Source organism: Chrysemys picta, chromosome 9 (assembly GCF_011386835.1).
Source record: "Chrysemys picta bellii isolate R12L10 chromosome 9, ASM1138683v2, whole genome shotgun sequence".
In the NCBI taxonomy this organism is placed as follows: Eukaryota; Metazoa; Chordata; order Testudines; family Emydidae; genus Chrysemys; species Chrysemys picta.
This window is the reverse complement of record NC_088799.1, coordinates 85,206,596-85,233,129: the sequence shown is the minus strand read 5'-3', so window position 1 is coordinate 85,233,129 and position 26,534 is coordinate 85,206,596. Positions and strand designations below refer to the sequence as shown.

The following is a 26,534-nucleotide window of genomic DNA, read 5'->3' as shown; positions in this document are numbered from 1 at the left end:
GACTGCTTTTCATGTCGAGTCTTCCTAGTATGCTCTGCAGTTGGGTGGTGCTTTCGGCAATTTAGTACGATGTCATCCATGAATCTGAGATGATAGTTCTCCATTTATGTTGACACCACTCCTCCAATTGATCTTGTTCATAACCATTTCAAGGCAGGCGGTGAACAGTTTCGCCTTTCTCGATTCGGATGCAGGGGGGAGGGGAGTTTCAAGGAGAGTAATGTCTGTTGTACATCCAGTATTCTCTTCCTTCAACAAACTGATGTACTGCATGTCAATACCCTGCTCTATGAGCGCCTTTAAAATTGCGTTAAACTCGATGCTATCGAAGGCCTTTTCATAGTCGACGAAAGCAATGCTCAGTGGGAGTTTGTATTCCCTCGCTCTTTCTAGGGCTAAGGGTAAATATATGGTCGATCGTGCTAAAATTTCTTCGAAACCTGCCTGCTCTCTCGGCTGTTGTTCATCCAGACACTGCGAGAATCGGTTCATTATCACCTTTGTAAAGAACTTGTAGATGTGAGAGAGCAGGCATATAGGGCGGTAGTTCTTAAGATTTTCTTGATCGCCTCCTTCCAGCTTGATGATATTTTTCCTTCTTCAAGATACCGACTGAACCTTAAAGCGAGGGCCTTCCAAAGTTTTTCACCTCCTGCAGAAATAATTTCTGACGTTATTCCATCTTTGCCTGGAGCTTTTCCCTTCTTCATCTGGTATAGTGCGCTTTCGACTTCACTGACAATTATTGGGGGGACGCGTTCTTCTGACTCTTGGAGTGTTGGGAGAGGGATGTTGATTCTTAATTTGAACAGTTCTGTATAGAAGTCCTTGCAGACCTCCTCCATCCCTGCTCTATCGATTACTGTCTCTCTGTCCTTGTTCTTCAGCGCTGTTATGCTCAATCTATACTGCGTCAATTCCTGCTTGCATGTCTTGAGGCTCTTGCCTAATTCAGCTGTTTTGAGGAGCTTTTCTTTCCGGAAGTTCTCAAAGTCATCCTTCAGTTTTCGCCATATAAGCTTGCACAGAATACAGGTACTCGAGGTTGTTATCCGAGCTCCTTTTCGTATTTTTCTGCTTCTCCAACAAGCTTTTCGTTTCATTTGAGATTCTTCCCTTCGCCGCCTTCAGCTTTTCAATTTCAGCTGCTTTTATGCAATGTCTCAGCTTGTCAGCAAAGATGCTGTAGTCCTCAGCACACTTTTCCATCTGGCTCCAGTCAAACCCAGAAACTCCGAGCATACATGTGAGGAAAATACAGATATTTCTAAATGACTTGGTTGCTACTGTATTTAATTGATTGTAAACTGCCCGGGTGGAGGGGGGAGAATGCTTTTCTCCTGTTTTATTGTGACCATGTTTCTTTTTCAGTGAAAGATGGCATGTTCTCCATTTTAAAGATAATCTATTTTTAGATTAACAATAATGAATCATATTCTAGTAAACACCAGACTGGTTTTCCTTGAATTTTTTTAGATGGATTTTTACTAGACCACCTAGAGTGCCAGGCAGCTGTCAGAGGGATTTAGGAGATGTTAGCCTAGTTCAGAGCCCCTATAGCGTGGTCATTTTTAAAACACTTGAAAACAAACTTTATCAACTCTATCTAAACCCTTCTTATTATGAAGTTTTTCAATTCAAGCAGTAAGTCATAGATCATTTTCTTAATAGTGGTTTTATTGTAACTTTGTCAGTGAATTAAATCCTCTATTTATTTTTCATCAGTTTAGAATTAACATATGCTTTAAAAGAAATTATTTTTAAAGTTAATATATTATGCTATTTTTATTATTTTATTTACTGTATGTTGATAGCTCCCCAAAGAATAATTGATGCATCTCAGGATATTTGTATATTCTTAACAATAGTTCTTCATAATATATCAAAATGCCTCTTCAGTAAAATTTGGAGTGTTTTTGGTCATCATGAAATAATCTGATTATGCTTAGTGATTTTGGAATGTTGAGCAAACCATCTTCTGTAGTAATTGTACTCTGAAAGTTATGTATTTTCTAATGTACAATTTTAGTAATGCTCACAACATTCTATCTAGTTGTGAATATTAAAATACCACTAAGGAGTTAAATGTTGGAAATAAATTCCAAAAATATAGATTTGTTTAAATTAAAAGTCCGTATCATTAGAACGAATATCTTGACATAGAGACATGAGTGTAGAAAAAAGACAGATATACGAGTTGACAAACTGATATTATAATACTTCATCTTCAGAACAAATTTGCAAACATCAACTAAATTCCTCATCCCATTGAAGTGATAGGCAAGTTGTGAAGAGACAGACTGAACATGAAGTTAAGTTATCCACCTTGACACAAAAGGTAAAAATTACCCATTCAGCATATGGGATGGGGAACTAGAGACATCTTGTAAATCTATTTAAAAGAAAGTTATACTGATTTAACTCAGCACAAGAATTTAAACATTCATTTGTTGAAAAACACTTAATTTCAAATATTGGTTTAGGTTTTTTAATTTATTTTATATGTGAGTAGATTGCTGGCTGGGGCAGTCTTTCTTGAGAGCAAACAGTCTTCAGGGCTGGTTTTAATATTCAGAACAATTTGTGTCAACATTTAGTTTTAAATATTAAACTTCACACATTAGTTATCTTCCTATCATCCAGATAGAGACAGATGGGCCAGAGAGTGAATTCATGCTCATACACAAGTCACCTTGCTAGAAAAAAGAAAATCTCTGTATATTGTAATTCTGCTTGGCTGTTCCTTGGTTCTCTTTCCAGTCCAGTTGCCAGTCTGGTGTTCTTTTAAAGATGTGCACTTCATTATATGCTATGTACAAACGTCTAAGTATTTGTAACTTTTCACTGGAAAGGCTATAAATTATCAGTTATCTCCTCGTTTTAGCAGCTTCTACATTTGGCTTGCACAGAATAATTTCTTGTGTGCTGTTTCCTGTACCCTCACAACACTAACTGAGAATACTGGTTACCTGTTAACTCATAAGGCGTCTTTCCTTTCTCTTTCCTTTTCTCCCTCCTCCCCAACTAGATTTTTGGGTATGATAGTTTAATATCCAGTCATGTGAGGTGCTGAGCACTCTCAGCTCCTACTGAAGTTGGGAATTAAGGGTGCTCAGAACCTCCCTGGGGATACTCATTGCCTTGCACAATGGGCACAAACTTGCATAAATCATGAATCTGTCAAAGGAGGTATATAATTTTTAATGTATGTTTTCAAACAGCACGGGGTGGCATAGATCAGCAGTTCTCAACCAGGGGCCCAGGGTCCCCTGGGGTGCTGCAAGCAGGTTTCAGGAGATCTGCCAAGCAAGGCCAGTGTTAGATTCAGGGCAGAAAGCTAAAGCCCCAGGCCTTGAGCCTTGTCAACCAGGGCTGAAGCCGAAGCCTGAGCAACTTAGCTTTGTGGAACTTCCTGTGACATGGGGCCCCAAGCAATTGCCCTGGTTGCTACCCCCTAACCTCGGCCCTGGCTTTTATAGGCAGAAAAACAGTTGTTGAGGCACAGGCGGGGCAGGAGTTTTTATAGCATGTTGGGGGGGAGGGGCAGGCTCAGAGAGAAAAAGGTTGAGATCCTCTGGCATAGATGACACCCAGTGTCTCTTTGCATCATGGGCCAGTTTATGCTGAAACCTTACAAACCTGTTTTAAAATGTGAGGTTTTGAGGAATATAAACCATTTTTTTTAAAAATCAGTTTTTGTGAAAGTCCTTCTTAAAGAGCAACTTGTGTATATTTCCATGATTTCCCAATTGTATATTTTTTCAAGTACAATTAATTTGACACTTATTTCAAAATTAAACATAAAAAAGAAAAATTACTCTGAACATGGAGCCAGGCATTTTTCTGTCCATAAATTAGGGCAGAATCAAATTCCATCTCCATTAGATTCAGTGGGAGAAATTGGGCAGTTTGCTACTTTTAGTTACTTTGGATTCTGCAATAATTTTTTCTATAGCTTTGTTTTCTGTCTTAACTTTGTTTTTGTTTTTTTTCCATAATCAGATGATCTTTTTTCTCCAAACTGGATGCTCCTCCAAAACCAGCTATTTCCTTACACTCCTCTGCTTAATCTTTCTCACAAGTGCCAGGTTCCTTGCCTGAATGTTGCATTATTCTCATAGCTTTCCTCAACCACTCCTCCTCTTCCCACCCACGAACAGTCTGTATTTTGCTCTTCCAAAATCAGCAGCCACACTCCCCAAAACCATTACTGTTGAGTCAGTGAGTAACTGGAAGTAGCTATAAATTTATGATGAGTAGAATTTTGGGACTTAGTCAAGCAGCCTAGCACTGGAGAGGGCGAGGAGGATTGGCCTGAGGTGTGCAATGAAAGAAGACTGTTTTTGCAGGACCATCAGATATGGGCGTGCAAATTACTTGTCATCTCTTGAAACTCCTGGATACTATCTGCCTACAAAAAATATATAGTTAAAGAAAACAAAACTACACATAGGAGAAAAAAAATCACTTAAGATTCCAACTGACCTAAAAAATATTGTTTTATCTCATTAAAATTAATGGAGAGTGATTTCGTTCCTGTCCTACTTTGCCATCACAAGTTGGCAACCTCTTTTGATATTTGTGACTGGTTCTAACAGCAATCAGAATATTCCAGCTTCATCAGGTATTTCTCAGGTACAGTTTTATTATAGGGGATTGTATATGTGAAATATTTTTCATTCCCCCCCCCCCACCCCCATTTACTATGGAAAAAATTGAAGATGAATCCCTGGAGTTTTACTTTAATTCCTTTGGCTTCAGTTCACCTTGCTTTTTTTAGCTGTATTTATTTCTTCACTGTAAATTTGATTAATTCTTTTTTGGTTCCATCCTTTCCGGCACTGAGTTATTTTACCTACAAATCCTTGAGTAGTCCAATAACCATTTTGACTGCTTCTTGATCCATACATTTTACATATAAATGTCATTGTTGATTGTGTCTTACTTATGGCTGTTACTTATTTTATTTCTTTTGAATTATACTTTATTTTAAAAAGTGTCTATCTCAGGCTCTAGGCGTCTTTAACATAAAGACAAACATCAACATAAATCTATACAAAAGTAGCATAGGATGCACCAGCCTTCTTCCACACTACTGGTTTCAGTCCTAATAACTATGGTTCCTACTTACTGTAATTTCACCAGTTTTCCTTCTAATATCTGTGATTTTTGGTGTTCTGTGAATTTATGATTATTCATGAGAAACAAGAGGAAGTCTAAGGAAAGGGTTAGCCCATTACTCATTGAGGAGGGAAAGGCAGTAACAGAAAATTCAGCAATGGCCGGAGTCTTAAATGCCATTTTTGTTTCAGTTTTCACTTAAAAGTGTAGCAGTTATCAGATGACTAACAAACGTCCATGAAAATGGGGTAGGATCGGAGGCTAAAATAGGGAAAGAACAAGTTAAGAATTACTTTGACAAGCTAGATGTCAAATCGACAGGGCCTGATGAAATACATCCTAGAATGCTTAAGGAACTGGCTGAAGAAATCTCTGAGGCGTTAGATTTTTGAGAATGCATGGAGGAGAGGAGAGGTCCCATCAGCTGAAAAGGACAAATATAGAGTCTGCCTATAAAAGGGAAATAAAGACAACCCAGGGAATTATAGGCCAGTCAGCTAACTTTGGTACCCAGAAAGATAATGGAGCAAATAAACAATCAGTTTGAAAGCACCTAGAATATAATAAGATAAGTAACAGTCAACATGGATTTGTCAAGAACAAATCATGTCAAACCAACCTAATATCCTCCTTTGACAGGGTAACAAGTCTTGTGGATGGGGGGAAGGAGTAGATGTGATATTTATCAACTTTATTTAGTAAGACTTTTGATACAATCTCACACAACCTTCTCATAAGCAAACTAGGAAAATACAGCCTAAACGAACCAACTATAAGATGGGTGCACAACTGATTGGAAAACCATAATCAGAGTAAATATCAATGGTTCACAGTTAATCAGGAGGGCACATTGAGTGAGGTCCTGCAAGGATCTGTCCTGGGTTTGGTTCTATTCAGTATCTTCATAAGTGATTTTGATAATGGCAGAGAGTGTACACTTATAAAATTTGCGGATGATACCAAGCTGGGAGGAGTTGCAAGTGCTTTGGAGGACAGGATAAGAATTTGAAATGATTTTGACAAACAGAAGAAATTGTCTGAAATAAATAGGATGAAATTCCATAAGGTCAGATGCAAAGTACTACATTTAGGAAGGAATAATAATTTCACAAATACAAAATGGGATATGACTGCCTAGGAAGGAGTACTGCAGAAAAGGATCTGGGGGCTGTAATGGATCACAAACTAACTATGAGTCAACAGTGCAATACTGTTGCAAAAAAAATGAACATTAATCTGGGATGTATCACCAGGAGTGTTGTAAGCAAGACACGAGAAGTAATTATTCCCCTCTACTCAGCAGACCTCAACTGGAGTATTGTGTCCAGTTCTGGGCAGCACATTTGGGAAAGATGTGGACAAATTGAGAAAAGTCCAGAGGAGAGCAACAAAAATGATAAGTCTAGAAAGCACAACCCACGGGAGAAGATTGAAAAAATCGTTTGTTTAGTCTGGAGAAGAGAAGGGGGTGAGGGGGCGGGGCACATAAAAGATAGTTATAGAGAGGAGCATGATAAATTGTTCTCCTTATCCGCTGAGGACAGGAGAGGAAGTAATGGGCTTAATGGCAGCAAGGGAGATTTAGGTTACACATTAGGAAAAATGTCCTAACAGTAAGGGTAGTTAAGCACTGGAACAAATTACCTAAGGAGGTTGTGGAATCTTTGTCATTGGAGGTTTTTAAGAACAGGTTAGACCAATAGTGGGCAACCCGCAGCCCATCAGGGTAGTCCACTGGTGGGGCCATGAGACAGTTTGTTTACGTTGACTGTCCGCAGGTGCAGCCACTGGGAGCTAAGGGCGACCGTGGCTGTGGACAGTCAATATAAACAAACTGTCTCGTGGCCCATCAGGGTAATCTGATGGGCCGCAGGCAGGCTGCAGGTTGCCCTTCCCAAACCTACATTTTTGTGATTCTTTGATTCTTTCTTTAATAGTTTGAATTCAGGTAGTTTAATAGCATTAGAGTTTCTCTGTTACCTTCCTGCTATATTGGTGTTTTCCTTATTTCAGTGTAATTTTAATAGCAGTGCCTATTTCTGGCTTTATAATTGTAATACCTGCAATATTAACAATAAGACAAATTCAGTATCTGGTTCATACTTGGTTCTTTTGCAAAAATCAAAACAGAAGTAAGAGGCATCTAACATTAATTATATTTAGGAAAACATTTTATTATAATATTCATGAATTGCACAGTAATCAGAGAGGAAAATCTTGGTCAAAGTCATGTTGCATAATTAGATAGTTTGTTCCTGATAAATTTAGCATACACAATCTGATCTCTACAGCCTTTAGTAGGGAACAAAGGCTAGTAAAACCTATTACAAACGTTTACCTGCATTTCTTCTTTTTGACACTGAACTGCCTATACCTTTCTTACAAAGACAGAACTGTTCCTTTGTAATTATCAGAAAAGCAAGATAGGCATTTAAGCTAACGTGAGGCTTTAGTTTTGTTTTTTACAAGTTTGGGGTATAATTTTCCCCCTTGTGTTCAGGCCCCTTCAGCTTTTATTTCTTCAAAGCATAGTTTGCTGCACAATGATGTCATTGTGCAATTTTATTACCATGCAGATGGTAAGATAAGGAACTTTTGCCTCTGTAATCCTTGGCATTGGCAAGAAATGCACCACAGTAATCATGCAAATGTACTAGAAGCAATATGTGGAACTACAGCTAGAATCTAGAAAAACACCCCTCCAAACCCCAATACATGAACAAATGTTGAAAACATGGATTTTGAAATTTAAGTGAATATATAGTCAAACCCTTAAGGCTAGTTCTTTAAAGGGGGTAGATTGTGAATTGGGTGATGTATTTTCTCTTCCATCTTTCTCTACAGCCATCAAAATGTAGATTAGCCATCTTTCTCTAAGGTCTCCTCATGAAAAGGTTACTTGCTAGTTGAGTGCAGACCCAGCACACTTTTGACTTCATTAAAGCCCAATAGCAGGGCTTTTCCAGCTCTGCTAGGAGGAGTTGCATACATTAGGAAGGAATTGTTGAAGACTCCATAGTTAAATTGAGTCTAGACTTCCTAGACTTATCTTTATCACCTATAATTTATGATTTGAGCAGTTGATTTGTTTGTAAATTCTTTTGCTTTAAATACGTTAGGATTCTTCAGGTGCTTTTGGAAATTTTATAATTAAAGACTTTGTATAGGTTAGATAAACAAAAATTGCCTGTTTTCTAATATTCTTAGTGTCTGTAAATTTTTGGCTTGTTTTCTTAGTGCTCTAAATTTGAGATGTATATCTTCACACACATACAGTTTCCTTATAAAGAATAATTTGTGGAGGAAAAAATATTATAATTATGTGCCAGATCCACATGGCAAAAAAGCAGGAGTATATAAATTTGCCTGGGAGTTAGCAAAATTAATCTGTATATAGCGAACAGTTACATTTTTAAACATCATGCCATGTAAAATTTTACTGGTAGTTAAATACATCTGTGTTTACTGTTTTCACCATAATGGGCTTTTACAATATCTCATTACTCGGGTGTTGAATTTTAAGAGATCGTCAATAATAAAAACACAAAACATCAGAGTTACAAGGAATGTTTTAATGTCAGATTTTCTAATATAACAATATTGCTTCCAAATAAAGAGCAATATTTGGGGACATTATGGGTGTAGTGGTAAGAGGGCCTGAGACATAAGCCCTAGTATCAGAGGCCTGGTATGAGGCCTGGGCTAAAGTAGTGGTCAAAGATTTGCTGATATAAACCAAAGTCCTGCTGTGAGTTAGGCAGGGCCTGCACGTAGAATCTGGCAAAAACAGGGCTGATATTGCAAAAACACATTCCTAAGAGGTGCTAGGCACAAAGCATGCACATAAATACATTCCAGAAGGGTGGTACCAGAGCACCTCGATACCAATACATTCCCCAAAGGTAACAAAAACACATTGATCCATTTTAAAAACAAGGTCCGGATAACAACATGATGGATAGAAATGTTTTAATCTAACCAACAGGCACAAGGTAGTGGGTGGTGGTTAGCTACGTCAGAGAGTGGTCTCTAGGTACATCAGAGAGCAGTAACTAGCCACGTCAAGGGGGCAACACATAACTTGTTTGTATGTGTGTATAAAAATGTATCTCAGAGGAAGTGTCTTTGTCTGGCCGAGGGGAAAATGGAAAGTCCTGCCATTCACTGAGCTGGTCCATTATCTCGAGCATACATGTGTTAGCGTACCTGTAACCATTGAGCACCATGCTTCATTGGCAATAAACCTGACCAAGTTCCTTCGCTGAAAACTGAGTCTGTGAATTTATTGGGCAGGTCAGTCAAAATCTGCTGTCTGCGCAGAGCTGGGACACCATGTTAAAAGAACACATGCAGCTGAACATCTATCAACAATGGGGATTTTTACGCTGCTTTAAAAAAAAAGGGGGGGAGAGGGGGGACCCATGCCAGCAAGTCTCAGAACCTGAGTCAAGTGATTGGGGCTCACACTACAGAGCTAAAATTAGCAGTGTAGACATTTGGGCTCGGGCTGGAGCCTGGACTCTGAAACCCGCTGAGGGGGATGTTCCTCAGAGCCCAGGCTCCGGCGCAAGCCTGATCATCTACATTGATATTTTTAGCCCTGTAGCTCGAGCCTGAGTCAGTTGACCCTGACTATAAGACTCACTGTGGGTCTTATTTTCAGTGTACACATCCTCTATTGTGAAAAATTTTATCATTATTTAGATTACGTAAAAATGAAGAAAAATCACAAAACTTTCACAAAGGCAAGACAGTAGTACTTTTAATCAAATATTGAACGGGGGAAAAGCCACCTTACAGATTTCTGTATTGATGGATATCAAGGCATATGTCATAACTTGTGCACGTTTTTAGCCTTCTCACTAAACAAAAGCAATGACGCTTACAAGTTGAAGTATAACCACTGCTTATAGGCATATACTTGGCATTGGAAATATTTATGCAAAATTTGCATATATAACATCTATGTTTCCTTAACATAGCTAGCAACATTTACATGATACAAAGGTTAACTGGAAGGAGGTGGAAATTTGTTTCTAAAATTTTAGTCTTTGGGATTCTTTTTTAAGAAATCATCCAAGTGATTGTGTAATTTGAATTGTTTTGAAAATTCAGCTGGTTTCAATTTCATGAGATCTACATGTGTAATCCAAAAACGTATTGCTCCTATAAAAGTCATAGAAACGCAGGACAAAAACTTAGTTGAGCTATAGTTATGGTTGCAAAGTGCTACTAGAAAAAGGACATTCACTCAGAGCCTCATTTTACCACCCTTAATCACGTAAGGGTTTGAAGGCTCAGATCCTTGGTATGAAATATAATAAAGAAAGATTGGAGGCAGATGTCACTACAGGGAGAATGTTAAGATAATTGCCCAGAACATAAATTTTCAGTTCACTGGTGTGTGCAAATAAATAGTGTGGTGAGCATGGTATTACTGCTTATTTACGTAAGGCTGCTTATTTACTTAAGGCTGGATTTTTAAAGGTATTTAGACTGTTAATGCCCATTAACTTTGCTTTTTAAAAATATGATTATACTGATACATCTTTTTGATTAGCACTTAACAGTACTGACCTAACTGTTGCATAACAATTTGTGTTTGTTTTGGAATAAAGATGGCATGACTGCTAGATCTTTCACTGTATTTTGTTTATGATGTAGTATGTACGCTAGTGATTGTGTGACTCTTGTCACCTTCAAAAGAGTTAACATGTAGCTACTATGCAATTTTTTGGTGGACTATATTCTTCTTCAGTCCCCATCAGTACTACCTTTTTATCACACAGATAGGCTGCTGTTGTGGTATAATATGTTTTCCAAGGAATGCGTACGTTGACTCTTCAGTACTCCTAGTCAGCTTGAATATTGAGAATCTGGTTCTCTGTAAGGCAGAGCACTATTGCTAGGATTTTAATTTAACACTAGTTGCTGAAAGCCCCGGCTGTCACAGAGGTATAATTCATAAATTCATGTGTTTAAAAAAAAAAAAAAAGGACTAAAAATGGAGCTTTTATTTCTGTGCGCTGTGTTTGTAGTGAGCAGTGTTGCTGTTTGTACACAGAGCTGCCTCTTGGATGGAGGCACAGCCACCTCTTGCCTCACATGGCCGATACTCCCATCTTTCCTGATCAACTGTCATATTCCAACCTCCACAAAACTCTCACATTCCGTCTCATTCTCACAGCATGCATTGATGATTGAACCTGGTGATATTCTAAACAAAAAGAGCTCTCAACCATGCTTGTATCTGTGTCCATCACTTTACACCAGTGGTCCCCAAACTTTTTACCTCACGCCCCACCTCTTACCCCGTCCGCGTCCCGTCAATCCCTCCCATGCTCCCCCCCCCCTCTTCCAGGGAGCGGGGCCACGGCTCCAGGAGGGTGGGATGCGGACAGTGATAAAGGGGCCGAGGCTGGTGCCACAGTTGGGGACGAGGCCAGGAGTGGAGCCGGCACGTGTGGCCGGGGACAGGAGCGGAGCAGGGTGGAGCCCTCCACCCCCCACTCCCCTCGTGTGGACTGGCTCGGGCCCTAGCTGTGCCCTCCTGGGGGAGCGGGGGCACATCCCACAGTTTGGGGACCTTTGCTTTACACTGACTCAGTTGACATTTGTGGCTTCAGAGTGACACAGAAAATAACGTTGTTGGAATCTTGTTATATAGATACTAGTTTATTTTTTAACAGTGCTATTACAGGTCTGTCGCATCTTACGCGCATTTAACATGCGCAATTTCAGCTTTACGCTGTCGGCAAAATACAAGAAAAGGAACCATGAGGAAAACAGATTCAGTTCTTGATTTTTGTGTTTAAAAGGCTATTTTTATATTTAAAAAGTTCTGTATAAAAGTACACAAAGATTATTAAATTAGCCTTAACTTTCACTGATTAAAAGCAAATTTTTATTAATCCACTATCTCTGCATCTTTGCAAAAATACTGTATTAAAAATTATCTCTGTCAGTCCAAGAAAAGCGTACCAGGTATGCTATGGCTGATTAATCAGTGGCTCAAATTTAGATGATGTAAGTATAGAAATAATTACTGTATATGCAGTGGGCTTTGTGTAGATTTCTGTTAGGCTGGTGACTAGTTATCTAATCCAGATTGAAGTTTTGGGCACTTCAAAGCGTTTTTAGTTTTGTAGAACAGCAGATTAAAAGGTTAGAAGGCACACTGGAGCTATTACCTTTCCTTGAGAGAGTTTAAACAGAACTTTCTCAGTTAACATCTGAAATATAATAAAAAATATAGTAATGTTTTGCTTTGCATTGGGCTTTTTAGCAATGGAGGTGGGTGCTTTAAATAAATTGACTTATGAGTACTATTATAGTATTTTTAAATAGATTCTCTCAAATTTTTACACTGAACTCCCACAGGATTATGTGCTGGGGGAAAGATTTAGTGCAGCAATTCTCAACCGGGGGTCCATGCCCCCCTTTGGGCCGCAAGCCCTTTTACAGGGGCCCTGGGGCTGAAGCCCCGAGCCCCAGCATGCCCCGCGGGGCTGAAGCCCCAGCTTCCTCCACCCTGAGCTACCCTCTTGCCCGTACACAGCCCCTAATTGCCCCCTGCCTGCACCCTGAGCAGTTTGCAAACTTTTTGAGCTGAGCCCCTCCCCGCTTTGAGTTATAATTTTTGGTTGTGTGCCCCTCCCAACCGAGACAGGCCGGGTGCTCCCTCCCCGGACCCTGCTGTGCGGAGCTGCCCCAAGCCCTGCCGGGCCCTGCCCCCCTCCCCAAATAGAAGTCAAACTATGTCATAGCATGTTGGGTCAGGGGGTGGGGGGAATCAGAAAGAAAAAGGTTGAGAACCCCTGATTTAGCGCATATTAAAGTAACTGTAAAAAAGATTTTTCCCCAGTTGTTTTGGCTTTTTCATTTTGTAACAGATATGTTCAAAGTGACAAGTTCAAGTAGTTGTCACTTCACTGCTTATGGCCACTGGCACTAGACTCCCCAAAGAGGTGATGCTGGAGCAGACCAAAGGCCAGGTGGGGAGAGGTACTCTAGAGGCAGCATGTCTGCCTCAGATACAGTGCTCCAGAAGCATCCAGTAGTGTGTACTCTGTCATTTATTCCTGTTGTTGTCTCAAGTCCCGAATGCCATCAGCAGCACCCCCCAATCAGCAAAAGCAAGCAATGCATTAATGCAGATGTAGTCCATTATTTTTTGTCAAGATATAGTCAAGGTCCAGACTCCAAAGAAAATAATAAAAAATTATTAGAGTAAGTACATAAAAAGATTTTGGGGTCTGTTCAAAAGCATCTGGCAGTCTGGATTTGGCCCCTGGATTTCCACCTCATTGACTACTCCTGCCTTAATGCCATAGTATTTATGTTGTTAAATGTAGGATTGGCTGAGTTGGGCATTGTATCTCATTAGCAGTCATTTGCAATATGTAAGCGTTAATCGTCTGGGATTTAGCAAGTGTTTGCTTTTTCATTGTCGTCTAAGAGGAGAAAATTTGTGACTGCTTAAAAAGCTGCTAACTCCAGTATAGTAAATTTCTCTGCTTCTTTTCTACAAGTCACTGAATTGGTTGAGAAAAAGTATTTATTTTATGACTCAGTATATAAGTTGTGTGCCCTCCTGGATTAGTGTTCTTTTAGATGCAATTCTTCTGTTGCATTTAGTTCCATGAAAAATTGAAAATGACAGCTGGGAGAAACATTTTTGAAGTTTGGAAACATTTTTCAGCAATTTTCAGTTCAGCACCAAAATTGCATTTCAGTATAGTTTTAAAAACCTATAAACCATATTGCTAAATGTTTTTTTTAATTTCAGAGTATACTAATGCAAATCAATAAACTTTTTTGCTGAATTTCACATAAAATTGAATTAATTCGTTTTTCAGTGTAAAAACATTTAAGAAAATGTAATGGCGGTATCGTACTTAGCTTTCAATCGTCATCGCTTTATTTAATACAAAATAAAGTTTAGACAAAGAAAAGCAAACATACACAGTTGGATGTAATTTAAACCACATTTTGATGACTGTGTTGGCCAAGTGAGTGTGGATTATATTCCAGTATTGTTTTCAGTAATAGTGTTACCATGGAAACTAATGCATATGCATGTATAAGAACCCTCCACACACTTATGTACAGCTACAGTATGTTGAGAAAGCTTTTATTGTGTTAACTTAATTTTGTAATCTCTTCTGGACTTTCACCCACCTCCCTTAAATGTTTTCTGTGTATCCTATTACCACATCCTTTCTCTTCCCCTAAATCCCATTATTTGATTCATGTGCCCTTTAGTCACACGGATATGTCACAGGGATATATCACAGAGTTTGCTCCTGAGGGGCTGGAGGAGAATGTGGTGGCTCCCACATGAAGAGGCCAGTTGATAGGACAAGGATGAAACAAAGAGGTTGACTTTTTAAAAAAAGATGTTAACTGCTTTAATACTCAAAATTATGGTTTGTTTTTTGCCTGTGTAGTAGTATAAAGTGTAGAAGCAGATAGTAGTCACTTGTGATGAAGGAATTGGACTGGGATTCAGGATATCTGGGTTCACTTCCTGGCTCTGCCACAGGCTTCCTGTGTGATCTTGGCTACAAGTCACTTTTTCTCCGTGCATCAATTCCATACCTTCTACTTGAATTTGTTTCCCTTTCTCCCATCTTAGGTCTATATAGACTGTGAGCTCTTCAGAGTAGGAACACAGTCTGCACTTTGTGGTCCCAACAGGGGCAGGATCTAGTAATCTTATGGGCCTTGTTTCTGTTGATCCTCAGAGGCATTGCTTTCATTTCAACACCAAGCATTGTCATGTGGGTGCCCATGGAGAAGGAAATGTTGACTCAGTAAAAATGAAGACTGCTAAATCTTTAACTTTAATTTTAAGATACAAGCAGCTTTATTCCATCCATTCTTTTCTCCTCCATTTGTTTTTATTTCACTTTTTAATTGAGATAACATTATCTCCTTACCCGGCATCTGTATTCCTAGCAAGGACAATAGCACCTAAATATTGTATGTTAGTTACCTGCCACGTTATCTCTTTTATTTGCTTAATTAATAAATTAGGGTTTTTTAGATTAGTGACTGTGACTTTTGAAAAATAGTAATAATTTTTAACAGCGCTCCATAGGACCTTTAATATTCAGGACTTTGAAGAAAACAATTTGCAACTGTTGAGGTCATTTAAATATTTTAGTTATTATAAAAGAGTAAAAGTATTAGGGTAGTATAGAATGTGAGTGTCCAAAGCATGGCCTGTTGGCCAAATCCAGCGCATGGAACCCAGAAATGTGACATTTTAATATAGAGGTGTGGAGACTACATATCCCAACACATGCATCTCGCCATTTTGAAAAATATGGCCTCCTCCAGGGGCATAGAGGTGAAACTGCTTCTGGAGTTTTAGGTTGAAATATGCAATTTGGACTCAAATACTATCCAACAGGGAGGCTCTACCTCATCACTGAAGGAGATTATCATAGCCTCCCATCAGGGGCAGGGTACAAGCATCTCTTAAAGAAGCAATTATTTGGCACATTTCATTCTATTTAGGTTCTATACTGCATCAGTCATTGTGGAATCTGGGCATACTGTAGGGGTGCATTAAGTGATTTGACTATCTGTTGCATGAGGTTGTTTCTCCATTACCTTTCCTATCAGGAAAACTGCATTTGTTTTTTGTTTTTGTTTTTTAATTTCTTTTAGTTTTGTTTATATATGAAGTGCTTTGAGCTCTATTGTGAAAGTCAGGTCAAAGAAATATGACTTGCACATGCTCAACAAAAATATTCTGTAGCACTATTACAGACAAAAATTTTTAACAAGTGACCTTCATTTCATGGTACTTTTTCATTTAATCAGGATACAATTCTGGCAGAATTGCTTCAGATCCACAAAGAACATATAGTGGGCTATCATGAACATGATTCCCTCCTAGACCATAAAGAGGAAGAAGAATTAACTGAAGAGGAAAGGAAGGCAGCTTGGGCAGAATATGAAGCTGAAAAAAAGGTAAAGATGTCTGCACTAACTTAAAGTGGGTGTCAAGTGTGTGAAAATAACCTTCAGTTTAAAAAAAGAAATTGATTGTTCTGTGAGCATAATAAATCTTTGTAGAAATAGCTCTATTATAGGCTTGAAAATGGGCTTCTGAATAATATTATATAAAATGGTAATTTTAAATATCACCTCTAGAAAAGCTAAACCGACTATGAAAAATGAAAAGATAGATGCTGTTTTGGTGGTGGACTTTTGTATGTATTTGCTCCAAGATATTTTTACTTAGTGTTTGTTACTTTTTTATTAATAATTAGCTTTGTAGTTTTCACATTTTATATTCTACATCCAGCTGACATTCTTTACTATATTTCATTTTGAAAATTTATGGAAAATCTCTACCTTTTGAGATTTTTTTTTAATGGAAAAATGGGCATCTGGTTTCAAAACAAGCCCTCCGCCTTCCCCTAACCCCAGAAAATATTATCCAGTTGAGGCATAAGTAAATACTGGAATTGGCTGGAGAGTTTGCCGTTTATTCATTCCTAGATTCTTAAACTAGAGACAGTTCTTTTTGATCTAGTGATTCCTGGGTTGTTGTTATAATAATAATAATAATAATAATTAATAAAAGTGGGAGAAGGAAATAGGGTGCATAACAAGGATTTTATAAAACTGTCAAAAAGGGAGAGACCCACTGATGGTCAGGTGATTACTTTAGTTTGAATTATGGACAGAAAGACAGAAAGTTTTAATGGGAATGGTCATTGCAGTAAGTAGAATGAACTTTCTAGTGTTAAGAGAATAAAAATATCTGTTCTTAAAATAGGCTTATAAATTTGTGACTTAGTTCAAAAGTCTTGAAAATAATTACAGTTCACTGAACCCACTGGGAGAACAGAGAAAACTGAAACTAGTCTCCATTATCCTACTGTACAAGGAGAATAAGAACTTAAGTATTGGTTTGTTTGGTGTAAATAGGAGTACACCTCTACCCCGATATAACGCTGTCCTCGGGAGCCAAAAAATCTTACCGTGTTATAGGTGAAACCGCGTTATATCGAATTTGCTTTGATCCACTGGAGCGCGCAGCCCCGCCCTCCCATAGCGCTGCTTTACTGCGTTATATCCGAATTTGTGTTATATCGGGTCGCGTTATATCGGGGTAGAGGTGTATTGTTGCTAGAGTATTCCTCTACAGGATGTAAAGGCAGCAGAAGTGAAAAATGCCTGAAAGTCTGAAAGATGTTGTACCTGGGTGATCAGATCTGATAACTAATCTACTTTCTCTTTTAAATTCACAAAATGGGAAGTATGGAAAGTTGCTGAAGATTTTAAGTGGGCATCTGACTCCGTTTAGAGAGAATTTCAGGAGTTCGCAGATAGGTAGAGTAGTTGGAGATTTTTGGTAGCAAGGTAATTTATCTGAGGGAACCGAAGTACTGTGTGAGATATGACACTAAAACATCTGGATGGCTCCAAGTGGAGATACAAGTTTAACAATCATCGATATGCAGTTGCGTAGGGCCAGAAAGGACCATGAACTCATGTCTTGAACTGTTTATCGTTTCTGTCATCTGTTTTCAATCTATTTTTTTTTTAAATGTCTAGTCCTGAGGACAGAAGTTCTCACGAAAGAACACCATACCCAGTCTGGGTAGGGGACTATGGTCGGAGGAAAATGTCCTATGAGTCCCCCCTCCAAAAGGGATTAAAAACCCTTAATTTACTATATTTCATGTGTCTTCCAAACTTAATTTTGAACAGGACCTAGAACAAAAATACCCAAGAAACCCTTTCATTCACACCTGGGGGAGAGGGGGAAAGGCTTCTGAATAATTCTTACTGTTAGAAGAGCCTTTTTCCAGTTTTATCATCTTATATAGTGCATAAGACCTCATGACATTTATTTTAACAAACATGTAAAGTAGTATCGTTTCCATTAGACAAAACAACCTGCTTGAATGATACAAGAGCATCATGCATGAGTACCACCCTGCGCAGTGTGCAGCTCCTGTCTGGAGCTTGTATACACTAGCGTGACCAGGGACAGCTGCCAGTGACCCTAGTGCCCCCCCCAGCGGGTGGGGCTGGGGTGGTACTGCCATGCTGGAGGAGCTGCCAGCGTGGGGCGCTGGCTCCTGAGAACAGCGGCCCAACATGTTGCTACTTTTGTCACTGTGGTTCCCAGTAGAGCCCTTCAGCTCTGCGGATACTGATTTATAGTCGCGGATATAAATTTTGTATCCGTGCAGGGCTATGCATGGGGCTTAGAATCTAAGGACTGGAATGATCAAGCAATTGAAAATCTATTTTCTCTATTTCTTTTCAAATGTGAAGCCCTGCAAAATTTAGATTTTTGGAAGATTGTTGAGTGATTCCTACCAGTATTTTGAGAATTCTATGTTCATTTGTATTTAATAGGAATTCTATAGTAAAAAGACCTTTTTTCAATTTTAAAAAATTAGGCTATATGTGAATTACAGTATATGAGAATCCTTAACAAACACAGGGTGGTTTATGGCAAAGCTGAAAGTGCTATTAATACACCTGGCTAGTTACCAACTCCTAATGTTACTAATTAATTCACATTGCCACTATTCTTAATACTTAAATCATACCCTTCATAAAACAGAGTAACAGCTTATAGACCTATAGATTCTGAAAGAAGTCTCCTCAGGGTTGTCAAACTTCATTATATAACTACCAGATTATGAACTCTGAGAGAAAGTTAACCACTTCAGATCAGACTGTGATTAAGAGAAAAAGAATAATACCTACTCAGGATTGATTCTGTGATATCCAAGATAAAATTATATAGGGTTGATTTATGGAGGCCTAGATGTTTGCAAAGGCATAGCTTTTATACCTGCCTGGCATAGTTGCTTTTTTAACAATCCCAAAGGAAAGAATTTACTATATTGGCATCTGTAATTCAAATTTATTTAAAACAAAAGTATTTGTCTTTGCTTTTTGCAGAAGGTGGGATTATTTGTTCTTTTAAGAACAATGGTGGTTACACTACGCCTATTTAGGCATTGGTGTCCCTCCATTTTGGAAATACAGGTTTGCCAGAATATCCTAATGGCTTTGTGCAACCAAGCATGCATGCCTCTCAGTTGCTTTGTGGTATAATTTGTTTGAATATTTTTGTGAAATATTTTTCTGCTTCAATAACTTTTGTGATCTAATTGATGTTTTTGACTTTTATTTCAACAATGGACTTGTGTATTTGAGAATTATTCCTTGCAAGGGGTCTTGTATTTCTTTCTTCCAATAAATAAAACTCTGCATACTGCATTTCTATCAAGTCAGACTAACCCTGTTCAGCTGGTTTTTCTGTATTTGATAAATTCATTTTTGAAGTCCTTGTGCTGATGTATCTGTAATGGTGTCTGGCTAGACAAACGTGTGCTACTGTATCCAGATCACAGTACTTCAGCATGTCCTTAAAAATCAGTTATATAAACCTTAAACAATGTATTTTGTCAGACAGTATATGTATCACATACACACTTTTACATTAGTGTAGTATGTATCACTAGACAAACTGAGGACATTGTTAGGATTTTCTTCTCTTACTGTGTTTATACCAGTTAATTATAGATGAACTAGACTCAAATCTCAAGACAAGTACTGAGGCTTCTCTGAGTGGTTGGAAACGTAATCATTTTGATTCCACGCTGTGGAAAGAATTTTCAAAACACTCAGATGGTTACAGTTCTAAGGGTTAAAACTTTATCTATAAGATCTTTGGTTTCTCTTGTAGGGTGTCTTTTGTTTGTGTGTGTTCAATTCTTTCCTAGAACTGACAGCAGTGGCATGCTATAGAACTTAGTTTCAGCTACTGTGAATATTCCTAAGTACAATTTTTGTTTTTAAGGGTCTGACCATGCGCTTCAACATGCCAGCTGGGACTAATATGCCCCCTATCAATTTCAACTCTCAAACTCCATATATTCCGTTCAATTTGGGAGCATTGTCGGCAATGAGTAACCAACAGCTAGAGGTACGTAGTGAAATCCAAATGGCACAGTGTATCGACATTGCTTTGAGCATGTCTCAGATATTCAAATTAAGTTACAAATCAGTAATTACTGAAATTTTTTAACATCCTGATAGTTAATGCCTTCTAACTGAATGTCACATTTTTTAAAAGTAGGTCTCTGATATGTCTGTTAGTTGAAATCTACTAATTTGTGTGTGCATATTGAAATGCCTATACCAACAGTGTATTCTGATTATAGGAAGCTGATTACTGAAGCATATGTATATTATTAGGCATGTACTAGTATAATTTAAAACAAGAAGTAATGTTGAACACAGTCATAGTGAGTGTGAATGTGACAATTGTAATAATTTTACAATGCCAACTACAAAAAGTTTGTTAGGTGTAAAATTTTGTCACTTGGGTTTAACACTATTTTGATTGATTGATTTTCAGTTGACTTGTTTGTATTTTCTGTTCATTTACTTACCTCCAAAGTCTAATCGTGTGTGAATTTATTTCCATCCTATTACCCAACTCTGTATGTTCACTTGTGTAAAAAAGTTTTAAATGTAGTTACATAAATTGGTGATGGAGAAAAGCATTTCTAAATGTTAACTTAAGCTCTTGCTTTGCACCTATCCTCTATAATTCATTGTCTGCTATTCTCTCAGGACCTCATTAATCAAGGAAGAGAAAAAGTTGTGGAAGCAACCAACAGTGTAACTGCAGTGAGAATTCAGCCCCTTGAAGATATAATTTCAACTATAGTAAGTAAAATAGATATTAATCCAAATTTGGTCAGGAGCTGGAAAAATGTTAAGAAGCAGTGTCAAGCAAAGAAGTGACTACTGATTGTAAATAGTCATCCAGTTAATTGTCATATTATTTCTTCTTTATTAATAAAGTAGTATTTTTAATCAGTGCTGATTTCTGTTACCGCAACTTGTAATAACAGCTAATTAATGATGAGGTGGGGTAATAGCACTTGTGTTCATAGTAGAATCTTGTAGTGCCAACGATTTGGTCCATAGCACCATGTCAGTATTTACCATACAGTGAAAATGCTGGCTCCCCGCAAATGAGACTGATAGGCTCAGCTGAGTGGTTTCCCCCCCCACCCCACCCCCGTTTTCTTCTCCACACATTTTCCCCTTTTAAAATAAAATCTAGGAAAGCATGTTTTTTACTGGCAATATAAAGATCTAATAACTTCTGGTTATAGTTATAAAACTGTACTTCCCCCAGAATATTTCCTGGAAACTGGGCTGTCATTCAATGCCAACTATATTAATCCAACTCTGAAAAAATTGCGAGAACGTGATTGCCCTTACTTTTCTATCAGAGTGACTAATAAAATGTATTTTTTTTTCCTTTTCAGTGGAAGGAGAATCTGACCCTGACAGAGACCCAAGTACAGGCCTTGGCCCTAAGCAGACAGGCAAGCCAGGAGCTTGATATTAAGCGCCGAGAAGCCATCTACAATGATGTCTTGACAAAACAACAGATGGTAAGAATTCTGAATGCCTTTTAGATCGTTATATTTATTTGGATTGGGGTGTGTGAGTGACACCAACCTGGACTAGCACATGATATTAAAGATGGTTTTTGTAGAATGCCAGCTTCTTATCAATCCCTTGGGCCCAGTAATTACCAGTAGTATGCTTTGCTCCTCCACACCAGAAAGTGTTGAATCACACAATGTTTTGGACTAGCATTGCTCATTTAGGGAGATGTCGTGTAAAGTAGATTGCAAAATACAGTCTCCCGAATTCTACTATTAATTCATGTATTTGAAGTGCTTGAAGACTAAGTGGCTTAAAGAAAACCAAATACCTAACTGGTAATAGGCATGTACATGTAGCATACAGTGACCTTTACACAAGACCCAGTCTCCTTAAAGATGTTAACTTTCTAATTGTTTATAGGAACTTGCATCTCTTCAGTATGGTTCAGTTTACAGCATTTTAGTTCTATGGGAAAACAAATCAAAAGCATTCCTCCATGCATTTTATCTTCCTTAAAATAAGTCAGAAACCAAAATAATCTATGCCAGGGCTAACTTTTTGAAACCTTTCTCATCACACTTTCCTGGTGTGTTCCTTTACCATTGACAGGCTTTGTACTGGAAAGTTCTAGCTCCTGGCATTAAGGAATTATTTTATGCAGAATGCACATAACTTAAAACCACACAACTCATTAGTACTTTAAGTAATCTTGAGAAATCTGAAACTTTCCCAGTAGGTGCTACTCCAACTGGAAGTGTTTTCTCCTTTGGTGTTTGTCACTAAATGTTTATTTGCCCATCAACTTGTAGGATTTTCAAAGGGATGATAAATGGTACCTGACAACAAATGCTGTAACTAATACATGGGAGTAATTTCACAGTATAGTGCATATCACCATGGCAACTAACATAAATGCTGCCTGCAATACAATAGGCAAGTCATTAGGAGAACTTAGTCCTAAATGGTGTTACTAACTGGTTTCTACAGTAATCAGCTTGTGAATGCCATCATGTTAGTGATGGTGATAACAATAATGCTTTTTTCTTCAGCCATGGTACCCCTAACCAATTGATTTTTAACTCTAAACTTGATACTTGCTGCATTAAGACAGGTCATGCACTTGTAACAACTCCACTTTCCCTCCACACAGTTAATCAGTTGTGTTCAGCGGATACTTATGAACAGAAGACTACAGCAGCAGTACAATCAGCAGCAGCAGCAGCAAATGTCTTATCAACAAGCAGCAATGAGTCATCTCATGATGCCAAAGCCTCCAAATTTAATCATGAATCCTTCCACCTACCAGCAGATAGATATGAGAGGAATGTATCAGGCAGTTTCTGGTGGTATGCAGCCACCGCCATTGCAGCGTGCACCACCCCCAATGAGAGGCAAAAATCCAGGACCTTCCCAAGGGAAATAAATGTGATTTTGCACTAAACGGATTGTTAAAATCAGAGAGAGAACTTTTTTATTTTTTTAGGAATCAATGGCTTAACAGAACTCAACTGCATAAATAGTTTGGATCCCTTAAATGTCATGTTCCATATTAGTGTTTCAACTGTGTTTTTAAATAGGATGTAACATTTTTCCCTCTCATGTCAGTGATGTTGCCTAGAATCTTCTTGCATGTGTTGAATACAGGAGATATCAAATTGTTTTCAGTGAAAACAAGCCCTTCCATAATAGTAGCAGCTCCACAGGTTTACTGTCTAAAGTCCTATGCTTGTTTTTAGTAGCCATAAAACCATCATCAAACATGAGAAACTTAGGAAAGACAACAGATCTGTATGTTTCAGTATGCCATATATAAAATGTACACAGCTGAGTTCTTGATTAGAGTTGATTCCTCAAATTATGGAATTCTTTTCTACTTACCCATTTCTTGAAATTAGTGAGTGTGATAAGACAGAGAGAAATGATCTAGTTTCCTTTTGACTGAAGTTTGGACTCATTCTATATCATCTGTGAGGAATAAAACAGGAACTGAAAATTCTCTTGAGACAAAATTGAGTGCAATATTCTTAAATACTACGGCTCTGAGACTTTGTCATGCAGTTATATAGAAACTCTGTATACAGCCTTAAATCATGACTTGAGAAGAGAATTTTTTCTTCTCCAGTCTTCTGCCACTTTTTATTTTCAGTTTTATGTGATGGAATAACTGGTAAATTTAAATTTACAGCTTTGTATCCTTCACACATTATTTCACTTTTTGCTGACTCTAATACAAAGCACATTTCTGTTAACTCCTTGATGCTGGTGCTAGTGTCTCTTCCCATTGCTGGCAATGGGATAGGGACCAAAAAAATCAAATTACTGGTATTTTGGAGGTTAAGATAGTAGTGGTTCTTAGGGTCACTCCCTGTTTTATAAACAACATCACAGTGGCAGAACCATTGCCGACTTTAAATTCATACAGTGAATGTGCTTTAACAATTTCCAGTGCTGCCAGATTTGTGAAATAAATCTCCTTGTACAGATAAGGATCTCTGCCTACCATGCTCTTCTCACTACCCTTCTCACTACCCCTTCTTTCATTTTGGTAAGAATATAAGTTAGAACAAAAAGACCTTGATTCTCTGATTTTTTTTATTTTTTTTATTTTATTATTATTATTTTTTTTTAAATCTAGACCAAGGTACATTTCTGATTGATCACATGTCATTAACACCTACGTTTCCAACATTTTAATGGGATAGTAGCACATTTTCTGTGCTTATGATGATCCACACACACGGCTTTTCTTTGCATATAGTTTGGCTGATACTATTTTTAAAGGAAAACGTTTTTAGAATGTGGGAGACAAATGACAGGAATATTTGAAGTGATACTGCATCAGGTATTGAAAACAGCTAGAGAATTGTTGATAAACGAAAGCTGGATGGAGGGATTTGCTGTAGATATCACTGTACTCGCATGACTCGCTGACATCAGCTAGAAGTGTTTTTGTTTCACTCTTGAAGGACTTTTTTGAGTTTTAATGTTCTCAAAAGAGAAGTGTTTCCGCATACAAATCTTGTGAGATATTTCATTTGGGGATTGAATTTTGGTTTGTGATATGACTAGAATTTGTTAGATCTGCTGCAAAACCAGCTAACAAAATTGTTGGTTTGGATTTTTTCTGTTACAAGACATTGCAAGAAAACCCTTTATGTTCTAAGCCTTTGCCAGCTCCGTAATCAGATTTATTTAATTTGCGGGAGAGGGGAGCCAAAAAAGGTGCATTAACTTTAGAAGAAGTTAAAAAAATTAGACTTTGTGAGACAAGCATTTGAATGCAAATGTACTCTGGAAACTGTCACTGATATTCCTGCATGTCATGAATAAGACAAATATGTTCTACCAGACCTGGGAATTTTCAATGGAGTTCTACGATAACTCGCTCAAAGACTTAAATGTGGAAGTTTTAGGCAACATTTAAAGGCACATTTTTCCACCGTGGACAATACTATGGATAACAGAAGACTAATGCATAAGAAGATTAATCAAAGAAAAGAAGCATTGAAATAAAACTTGGACCACTTTGTATACATGTTCCTCACTTGACATTTTAGCTGCATAATGTGTGTATAACATGAAGCTTTAACAAATATTTAAAGACAGAACATTACATCAATAAGGTAATAAAAGGCTCATTTTTATATTTGTTTTAGATGTTTTAACTAGTTGAAATGGCTTAAGATGACAAATAAAAATGTTGCTTGTAATACAGTTTTGCCTGCTAAATTCTCCACATTTTGTAACCTGTTTATTTCTTTGGATGTAAAGCGTTTTTGCTTAGTATTGTGATATTGTATATGTTTTGTCCCAGTTGTATAGTAATGTTTCAGTCCATCAACCAGCTTTGGCTGCTGAAATCATACAGCTGTGAAGACTTGCCTTTGTTTCTGTTAGACGGCTTTTCAGTTCTGTATTAAATATCTTAAGTACTGTAGAAAAGATGTCACCTCTTCCTATAAGGCTGTTTTGTAATATATATATAAGGACTGGAAATGTGTTTTTAAAGAGAAGAAGCATTCAAGTATGACAATATACTATCTGTGTTTTCACCATTCAAAGTGCTGTTTAGTAGTTGAAACTTAAACTATTTAATATCTCATTTAATAAAGTGACCAAAATACATAAACATGTGTGGTGCTGCATTTTTAACATGCTGTTAGATCCACATTGTTTACAATGCATGAGGAATTTGTCATTTGAGAAATAAACTAATGGTTGTGAGTGGAGCATTAACTGACATCTCTCTGGTATAAACTATCTCTTCGCATTTTTAGTTCAGGATTCAGGAAAAATACTAATAGGGGACCCAAGAGAGAGTTCCAGAGGTATTAGCTTCTACATAAATAGCCCCTGCCTTTGGAGATTCCCCAGAGATTCATGTGCACTCAGGATCTGTGGAGTGCCAGATGACCACCACCCTGGTCAGTTCTACAGATGTTGGAAGAGAAAAATACTGCAACCTCTTTTCGTGATGCATCAACTAGAAAAATCTCTGCAAACGGATCTATCACAGCTTCCTGGGATTTTGATCTTAAGTGCAAGAGCTATCTCTTTTGCCCAACAATCAGATAAACTAAATTGTACTATAAAAAGACATTGTTCAAACTGAGTTTGGGGAATGAGTAGCAGATGCTAAGAGGTGCTGAGCACCTGAAACTCACTGACTTCATGGGAGCTGCAGGTTCCCAAACCCCCCTTAGTATTAGGCCTCTAAGTTTGGCATTCAAAGTTGTATTTTTTTAATATTTACTTTAATGACTGCAAATACAGTCATGTTTTATTAATACCAACTATTAAATACTAAGTGATCCATGTGACTTTAATCAAAGCCCAGTCCAATCACAATTACCACTTATTACAGCAAAGAATCACACAATGTATATCTTAATTTTCTTCTGACTCTTCTCTATACATGTTAACAGCACAGCAGGTAGAAGCCTGTGTCT

The 26,534-nt window shown here is 37.8% G+C and overlaps 1 protein-coding gene across 7 annotated transcripts in view; it reads left to right on the top strand.

The window, feature by feature from the left end:
* ATRX (ATRX chromatin remodeler) overlaps positions 1 to 25,714 on the top strand; it is a 138,216-nt gene extending 112,502 nt beyond the window's left edge. For 6 of the 7 annotated variants that reach the window (XM_005291792.5, XM_065556605.1, XM_005291793.5 and 3 more), the window contains 5 exons: positions 15,955 to 16,104; positions 19,973 to 20,098; positions 20,752 to 20,847; positions 21,459 to 21,587; positions 22,736 to 25,714. In XM_005291792.5, coding sequence (XP_005291849.2) covers positions 15,955 to 16,104; positions 19,973 to 20,098; positions 20,752 to 20,847; positions 21,459 to 21,587; positions 22,736 to 23,008 — 774 coding nt within the window. In that variant the 3' untranslated portion in view covers positions 23,009 to 25,714. Of the gene's footprint in view, positions 1 to 2,231; positions 2,320 to 15,954; positions 16,105 to 19,972; positions 20,099 to 20,751; positions 20,848 to 21,458; positions 21,588 to 22,735 lie in introns of those variants that run through there. The other variant, XM_042851046.2, reaches the window with a different exon arrangement.
* The last annotated feature ends 820 nt before the right edge of the window (positions 25,715 to 26,534 follow it).